We start from the raw sequence: 9,854 nt of genomic DNA, 5'->3' as shown, positions 1-9,854 counted from the left end.
GACCTATGCAACTCCTTCCTCCTCGCCTTCAACAACAAAGTTTCACAAATCAACAGCTCCCTAACTGCCATGACCACTATCTCCTCCAACCCCCACGCCCCCCCTCCTCTCCCAGTCCACCCGCCCTTCCCTCCCCTCACTGCCTTCTCTCCTGTTGACTCCTCCCACATCCTAGCCATCATCACCTCATCCAAAACAACCACCTGCTTTCTTGACCCCCTCCCTACGACCCTAACTAAGGCCTGCCTCCCTGTCCTCATCCCCCACCTCACCACCCTCTTCAACCAATCTCTATCCCTTGGTCTTGTTCCCTCCATCTACAAACTTGCCTCCATCACCCCCATCCTCAAAAAGCCCACCCTTGACCCAGCCAACCTCTCCAACTACCGCCCCATCTCCAACCTGCCATTCCTCTCCAAAACACTGGAGCGTATTGTCGCCACCCAGCTCCACACCCACCTCCAGTCCAACAACCTCTATGAACCCCTCCAGTCTGGTTTTCGCCCACTCCACAGCACTGAAACAGCCCTGGTCAAAGTAATCAACGATCTCCTCTCCTCTGCAGACTCCGGTGCCCTCAACATCCTGCTACTACTAGACCTCAGCGCAGCCTTTGACACTGTGAATCACTCAATCCTCCTACAAAGGCTGCGCCAACAGGGTGTTGAGGGCTCCGCTCTCGACTGGCTCACCTCCTACCTCACCGACAGGCAACAATTCATCTCCCTCTCTGGCCACACATCCGCCCTCTCCCCAGTCACACAGGGGGTCCCCCAGGGCTCAGTCCTCGGCCCCCTCCTCTTCATCTGCTATCTTTTCCCCCTTGGTCACATTATTCGCAACCTCAACCTTGATTTCCACTGTTACGCCGATGACACCCAGATCTACATCACCACCAAATCCCCTCACAACCCTCCCCTCACCCATATCGAAACCTGCATCTCTTCAATAAAAACATGGCTGACTCACAATTTCCTTAAACTCAACAGTGATAAAACAGAGCTACTCATCATAGGCACCAGATCAACCCTCAATAAAACAGGACCCATTTCACTCACCATTGAGAATTCGACCATCACCCCCTCCCCCCTGGCACGCAATCTTGGCGTTATCCTGGACCCCACCCTCTCCTTTGACCCCCATGTCAGCTCCATCATCAAGATCTCCTACTTCCACCTCCGCCGCATTGCCAAAATCAAACACTACCTCCCCCCCCGTGCTGCTGAATCCCTCATCCATGCCTTCATCACCTCCCGCCTCGACTATTGCAACGCCCTCCTCACTGGCATCTCCTCCCATTCCCTCCATAGACTCCAAATGGTACAAAACTCTGCTGCCCGCCTCCTCACCCACACCCGGACCCGTGAACACATCACTCCCGTTCTCCGCTCTCTTCACTGGCTCCCCATCAAACAACGCATCATCTTCAAAACACTCCTCCTCACCTATAAAGCCCTTCACCACCTAGCCCCCCCCTACCTCTCTGACCTCCTCATCCCCTACAACCCCCCCCGAGCCCTCCGATCCTCCTCCACTCTCTCCCTCACAGTACCACCATCAAGACTCAAAACATTTGGCAACAGAGCATTCTCCAGATCAGCACCCCGCCTCTGGAACTCCCTCCCCCAATCTGTCCGCCACTCTCCCACACTGTCTACCTTCAAAACCCAGCTGAAAACATACCTCTTCTCCCAAGCCTTCAACTTACCCTACCCCCCAACCCACTGACTTCACTCACACCCCACGCTGTATCTCTTATTCACCCCACGCTGCATCTCTTATTCATACATTCATCAACTTTTTCTTTCCTCTTTTCCATTATGTTGTCTTTTGCTCGTTGTCCTATGCTTGCTCCCCCCCTGTGTTGTCCTTTGCCTGTTCATGTAATGTTCATGTTCAATTTTCTTGTCCAATATGTTGTCTTCTGCCTGTTCACCCCCTTTCTGTACTTTTAATTTTTTTTTGTAAGCGACTTTGGGTTATTGAAAAGCGCTATATAAATAAAAGTTATTATTATTATTATTATTAACCTTATATCATGAGAAACACTTAACCTGATATCATGAGAAACACTTAACCTGATATCATGAGAAACACTTAACCTTATATCATGAGAAACACTTTACCTTATATTATGAGAAACACTTAACCTTATATCATGAGAAACACTTAACTCAATATCATGAGAAGCACTTAACCTGATATCATGAGAAACACTTAACCTGATATCATGAGAAACACTTAACCTGATATCATGAGAAGCACTTAACCAGATATCCTGAGAAACACTTAACCTGATATCACGAGAAACACTTAACCTGATATCACGAGAAACACTTAACCTGATATCATGAGAAACACTTACGGCCCGTCTACACTACAGGCATCGAAAAATGCTTTCAACGCTTCGCCCATTCACTTGAATGGGGTGACGTAGAAGATTTTTAATCTTCGCCGAACTGCATTGTGGGGAGCATGGCATGGCTTTGCAAGCATCGCGAGCATCTATCGACATCAAAAGTTGGACAATGTTCAACTTTTGAGGCTCGATGCTTGGCATCAGCCAATCAAATCCAGTTTATGCAAATCCCGCCAGTGCAAGCGCAGCCAATCAAACCGTGTGCAAGCTGGGAGAGCCAAACCGCAGTTCATTTCCTCATATTCCAAACGAGTTATTACGGTAGCAAATCACCCGGTTCTTTACGACCAGAACTATTTACCAGGATACAAACCGGAGGAACCAGGCATGGAGGGAGGTGGCAGAGACAGTGGGTGAAACTGGTAGGTTTTCGCCTGTTTGGAGAGTTTATATCCAGTTTACTTCGTTTTAACATTGCTATTGCTTTGTATGTCGGGGGCGGGAGATTCATGTGATTGGTTGTTGGTCGCGTTGCTCGCAAAAAATCGCCAAGCTTCAGACACGCCCAGCTTCAAGATTTTTTGATGCCTGTAGTGTAGAAGGGCCGTTAACCTAATATCATGAGAAACACTTAACCTGATATCACGAGAAACACTTAACCTGATATCATGAGAAACACTTAACCAGATATCATGAGAAACACTTAACCTGATATCATGAGAAACACTTAACCTAATATCATGAGAAACACTTAACCAGATATCATAAGAAACACTTAACCAGATATCATGAGAAACACTTAACCAGATATCATGAGAAACACTTAACCAGATATCATGAGAAACACTTAACCTGATATCATGAGAAACACTTAACCTAATATCATGAGAAACACTTAACCTGATATCACGAGAAACACTTAACCTGATATCATGAGAAACACTTAACCTGATATCACGAGAAACACTTAACCTAATATCATGAGAAACACTTAACCTGATATCATGAGAAACACTTAACCTAATATCATGAGAAGCACTTAACCTGATATCACGAGAAACACTTAACCTGATATCATGAGAAACACTTAACCTGATATCACGAGAAACACTTAACCTGATATCACGAGAAACATTTAACCTGCTATCATGAGAAACACTTAACCAGATATCATGAGAAACACTTAACCAGATATCATGAGAAACACTTAACCTGATATCATGAGAAACACTAAACCTAATATCATGAGAAACACTTAACCTGATATCATGAGAAACACTTTAACACTTAACCTAATATCATGAGAAACTCTTAACCTAATATCATGAGAAACACTTAACCTGATATCATGAGAAACACTTAAGTTACTATTATATATTTGTGTGTTCATGTCAGGTGTTGATGCCAGTAACCAGAGAACTGACGGTCCCTGTGGGGTCTGGCTTGAAGGTCATGATGAGGTGTATGTAGTGTTTGTAGACCCGCTTTGATGGTCATGATGAGGTGTGTGTGTAGACCCACCTTGAAGGTCATGATGAGGAGTGTGAAGTGTGTGTGCAGACCCACCTTTAAGGTCATGATGAGGTGTGTTTAGTGTGTGTGTAGACTCACCTTGAAGGTCATGATGAGGTGTGTGTAGTGTGTGTGTGTAGACTCACCTTGAAGGTCATGATAAGGTGTGTGAAGTGAAACTCCGCCTCCAGGTTCAGCTGGATGGTGACGTTCTCCAGACCTGCAGATAGCATCACGGTCACCAGCGAACTACAGATAAACTGTGACAGCAAACCCCCCCGAAAGTGTGTGAATGTATGAATGCAGACCCGGCGCCAGAACAAATCTACAGAGAGGGCATGTGATTTTCATGGGAGAACCATGAACAAAACCGTCATGTGCCACGGCCAGTATCGGCGCCAGAGATTTTCTTTTGGGGGTGCTGTGGGGTAGCTTGACGTTTCAACATGTAGGGTTTCCCATTAAGATGCCGGCGCTACAGGGGAATGTTTTACTGCAACACTCCCCACAGCACATACACAGTGCACCCGCTACAGGGGAATGTTCTACTGCAACACTCCCCACAGCACATACACAGTGCACCAGCTACAGGGGAATGTTCTACTGCACCACTCCCCACAGCACATACACAGTACACCCGCTACAGGGGAATGTTCTACTGCAACACTCCCCACAGCACATACACAGTACACCAGCTACAGGGGAATGTTCTACTGCAACACTCCCCACAGCACATACACAGTGCACCCGCTACAGGGGAATGTTCTACTGCAACACTCCCCACAGCACATACACAGTGCACCAGCTACAGGGGAATGTTCTACTGCAACACTCCCCACAGCACATACACAGTGCACCAGCTACAGGGGAATGTTTTACTGCAACACTCCCCACAGCACATACACAGTGCACCCGCTACAGGGGAATGTTCTACTGCAACACTCCCCACAGCACATACACAGTGCACCCGCTACAGGGGAATGTTCTACTGCACCACTCCCCACAGCACATACACAGTGCACCAGCTACAGGGGAATGTTCTACTGCACCACTCCCCACAGCACATACACAGTACACCAGCTACAGGGGAATGTTCTACTGCAACACTCCCCACAGCACATACACAGTGCACCCGCTACAGGGGAATGTTCTACTGCAACACTCCCCACAGCACATACACAGTGCACCAGCTACAGGGGAATGTTCTACTGCAACACTCCCCACAGCACATACACAGTGCACCAGCTACAGGGGAATGTTCTACTGCAACACTCCCCACAGCACATACACAGTGCACCCGCTACAGGGGAATGTTCTACTGCAACACTCCCCACAGCACATACACAGTGCACCCGCTACAGGGGAATGTTCTACTGCAACACTCCCCACAGCACATACACAGTGCACCCGCTACAGGGGAATTTTCTACTGCAACACTCCCCACAGCACATACACAGTGCACCAGCTACAGGGGAATGTTCTACTGCAACACTCCCCACAGCACATACACAGTGCACCCGCTACAGGGGAATGTTCTACTGCAACACTCCCCACAGCACATACACAGTGCACCCGCTACGGGGGAATGTTCTACTGCAACACTCCCCACAGCACATATACAGTGCACCCGCTACAGGGGAATGTTCTACTGCAACACTCCCCACAGCACATACACAGTGCACCAGCTACAGGGGAATGTTCTACTGCAACACTCCCCACAGCACATACACAGTGCACCCGCTACAGGGGAATGTTCTACTGCAACACTCCCCACAGCACATACACAGTGCACCAGCTACAGGGGAATGTTCTACTGCAACACTCCCCACAGCACATACACAGTGCACCAGCTACAGGGGAATGTTCTACTGCAACACTCCCCACAGCACATACACAGTGCACCCGCGGCTCGTAGCCTTAAAGTTCACAGTTTATTTATAATTACAAAAATAAAAATATATCTTTTCTTTTATAAAGAAAATAAAACGTGTTTATTGGGGAGGGCAGGAATGTCAAAGGCGCCGGGCAGGGCCGTTTCTAGCTTTTTGGGGGCCCTATGCAAGATGCTGTTTGGGGGGCCCTAGTTTTGACAGTTTTTTAACTGCAATGGGGGGGATTCCGAAGCCTTTAAGATGATCTGTGGAGATGCATCAATCTGTTAAACTTTAATAGGACGACAGGCTAATTTCACAAAAACCAAGCAATTTGAAAATTACAAAAAATGATATTAAAAAGGTAAACAATAAGGCTCCTCTATGTCAATAAATGCAAGAGATGCAACATTTTCTCAACACACAGGGGCACAGCCCCCCCTAGTGTCAGCAGAAAGTATTACAAATAATGATTACAAAAAAATGCAAAAAAATAACAATATATATATAAAATATATTTAAAGATCATGTTTAATCATCTGATTCGTCTCATTGCTGTTTATTTCAAAACTTTAATTATTCAGGGTTAGGGTAATGTTGTGAATCGAGTGGCCCATGGTGGTGGTGGGGTTATGGTATGGGCAGGCGTATGTTATGGACGACGAACACAGGCCACTCGATTCACAACATTACCCTAACCCTAATCCTAAACCTAATCCTAATCCTAACCCTCACACCAGATACTGACTGGTTTTCGGACCCCCCCAGACCCCCCCCAATAAAGCAAAACTGCACGTTTCAGAGTGGCCTTTTATTGTGTCCAGCCTAAGGCACACCTGTGCAATAATCATGCTGTCTAATCAGCATCTTGATATGCCACACCTGTGAGGTGGGATGGATGATCTCGGCAAAGGAGAAGTGCTCACTATCACACATTTTTTCAGATTTGTGAACAATATTTGAGAGAAATGGTTATTTTGTGTTTATAGAAAATGTTTTAGATCTTTGAGTTCATCTCATGAAAAATGATGTTAAAGTAAGCAAAATAAAGTCCTCCAACTCGCAGAGTAAATCACACAGACAGCAGTTAGTCAGATTGATTTCAGTAGCCACTTGTCTGGAAATACTGAAGACTAGAAACGGTTTTGAAAACTTTTGCCACGTAGTGATCGTCTTCTCAATAGAACATCTTTGATAATGTCTTCTGGCCAATCAGAATCAAGATAACGGCGTGGTGTTGTTGCAGGAAGTCCTGACGGAGAATACTTTTGCTGTAGTACAGGTGTGCACATAACTGGTACGCAGGTTATGTGCGTAATCTGAAATGTGTACCGTCACTTGTGTCATCAAGCATATTTGCGTACCGACGTACTTGTGAAGCTTTTCCAGAAGGCGGTTAGATCACCGGACGACAGAGTCGGTCTCCGCGTGCACAGACAGGGCTGCTGTTAACGTCGGTCTGTACGAAGGAATTGTGCCAAAACTACGCCAACCGGCTGCGGAGGGAGACTCCCCCCTTCACTGGAGAACTGCGATACAACAGCTGATCATACTCTGTGGTCACGAAGTACTCCACTAGCCCCCCCCCCCGTCAACGTCGTCGACTTTCCTGAAGTACTCCACTAGCTCCCCCCCCCCCCCCCCCCCCCCTCGTCGACTTTCCTGAAGGACTCCCCCGTTGATAGAAATCAACCCGTAATGAATTAAGACCCCACGGTTTGATGATTGATAGGTGTGTGGGCTGTCTTTCATTCTGACACACAGAACAATGTTATAATAAACATGCTGTTTGTGAAATGGATATATCCGCCTTCTTTCATTTATCTTTCCAGTCCCACAACAATATACATAAAGAAATGGCTTATTTCGGACATAGTTCGAATGGTGATTAATCTGATTAAAAATGTTAATCGTTTGACAGCCCTAATATATATATATATATATATATATATATATATATATATGAATTTATTGTTTTCCTGCCTAAACTTTTATTAACATTTTTGTCCTGTTTTCTTTATTTCTTTGTACTCCTTCATTTCTATACGTTTTTGACGCAATAATGCCGCTGTATTAGGATGATGCACTGGAGGGCTACTTTCCACAAGCTATGCTTCAGCCCTCCCGCTTCTACTAATTTTGTTCATCTTTGTGTGGATGAATTCAACTTTTTTTGTTTTACGGATGAATAAAAAAAATATATACTTTCAGCTTGGGGAACCCCTAGTGGCCGCGGGGGCCCTATGCCCCCACATTGTCCGCCTATAGGAAGAAGCAGCCCTGGCGCCGGGTCGGTGTGAATGTGTGAATGACTCGTAGTATGTAAAGACCTTTGATACTCCCCCCCAGGTCTGTTATTGCCCCTCCCCCCCAGGTTTGTTATTGCCCCCCCCAGGTGTGTTATTGCCCCTCCCCCAGGTGTGTTATTGCCCCCCCAGGTGTGCTATTGCCCCCCCAGGTGTATTATTGCCCCCCCAGGTGTGTTATTGCCCCCCCCAGGTGTGCTATTGCCCCCCAGGTGTGTTATTTCCCCCCCCAGGTATGTTATTGCCCCCCTCCCCTCAGGTATCCCCCCCTCACCGTTCTCAGACTGCCACCAGGTCTTCAGTCTGTTATTAAAGGTCGTCACCAGGTTCTCCACTCGATGGCCGCTGCTCTGTCCTGTCAGCTGGTCGTAGAGAGACTGAGAGTCACACAGGAAGCACTTCTTCTCCTCCTGGGGGTGGGCATAGGGAGGGGGGGCGAGAGGGAGGGGGGGAGGGGAGGGAAGGAGAGGGAGAGAGAGAGGGGGAGGGGAAGATAAAGGGGGGAGATAAAGGGTTAATAAAGGAATTCCTCAGATTCCTTTCTGGTCTCAGTCAGAAACACATCTAACAGAAAACTGAAAAACAACCGGCGGAAGACCTCAAGAAAACTTTATTTAAACACTGCAGTGAAGTCAAAACTTTATTTAAACACCTGAACTCTGTGAAGAGCATCCATAAACATTTATCTGTTTGCATCTTGTTAATTACTTATCTATATCTCATATTCCATGTACTTGTATACAGACTCTTCTGGCACTATTTCTATTTTATTTGTATTCTCTTGCACATGATGATAAAGCCTCGATCTTTCTGCCCTCAGCGACGCACTGAGCGCGCTCAGTAGGTCTCCTCTCTGATTGGACGCTCACTCTGTCCTTTGAAGAAACATCTGGACCAACATCCTTATAAGGAGATCCTCGCACAGGAAGTACCCCAGACACTCTAAACACAGTGTGTGTGTGTGTGTGTGTGTGTGTGTGTGTGTGTGTGTGTGTGTGTGTGTGTGTGTGTGTGTGTGTGTGTGTGTGTGTGTGTGTGTGTGTGTGTGTGTGTGTGTGTGTGTGTGAAGGTGTGAGCAGGTGTGTGTGTGTGTGTGTGTGTGTGTGTGTGTGTGTGTGTGTGTGTGTGTGTGTGTGTGTGTGTGTGTGTGTGTGTGTGTGTGTGTGTGTGTGTGTGTGTGTTACTCCTCTGACAGCACCAGGGACACTTTATTAATATACAAAGGTGATGTGATATGATAATATAGCAGTGTTTAGAAATGACACAGTAGTCTTGTTACCTGCAGGTGGCTCACGATGCAGAACGGTTCGGGGCGGGTCAGTCCACAGGTGGAGGTGGACAACAGTTGGTGGGCTCGGCCAATCAGAAGGTCTCCTGTTGCCGGGTAACAGCTGCCCTCTGTGCACACATCACTGAGCTCCGGGAGGTCCTCCTGCCCCCCGCCCTCCTGAGCACAGGTGAACACCTGCAGAGCTGAGGGAGCACGCTCTTATTGTGAAAGTCTTCATAACACACAGGTAATCAGAGGCTCTTATTGTGAAGGGCTTTGAAAAAGGTCAGACACTGTTGTGTTTTAATCATTGTCTTTTAACTCATCAGACACACACACAGACCACACACACACACACCCAAACACACACACACACACACACACACACAAAGACCACACACACACACACACCCACACACACCCACACACACACACACACACACACACACACACACGAGCAGACACACGCACACACACACACACAGACACACACACAGACACACACGCACACCCACCCACCCAGACACACACGCACA

The 9,854-nt window shown here is 47.0% G+C and overlaps 1 protein-coding gene across 1 annotated transcript in view; it reads right to left on the bottom strand.

The window, feature by feature from the left end:
* Positions 1-3,001: 3,001 nt before the first annotated feature.
* Positions 3,002-9,854, bottom strand: part of LOC307041207 (laminin subunit beta-1 variant-like) — a gene marked incomplete at its 3' end in the record, with an annotated part of 7,446 nt that continues 593 nt past the window's right edge. The window contains exons 2-5 of the mRNA XM_079684533.1: positions 9,328-9,521; positions 8,323-8,458; positions 4,018-4,091; positions 3,002-3,019 (exon numbers count right to left, since the gene is read on the bottom strand). Coding sequence (XP_079540659.1) covers positions 3,002-3,019; positions 4,018-4,091; positions 8,323-8,458; positions 9,328-9,521 — 422 coding nt within the window. The remainder of the gene's footprint in view (positions 3,020-4,017; positions 4,092-8,322; positions 8,459-9,327; positions 9,522-9,854) is intronic.

The sequence above is a fragment of the Notothenia rossii genome (genome assembly GCF_949606895.1).
Source record: "Notothenia rossii genome assembly, chromosome: 5".
Classification (NCBI taxonomy): domain Eukaryota; kingdom Metazoa; phylum Chordata; class Actinopteri; order Perciformes; family Nototheniidae; genus Notothenia; species Notothenia rossii.
This window is presented reverse-complemented; position numbering and strand designations above follow the sequence as displayed.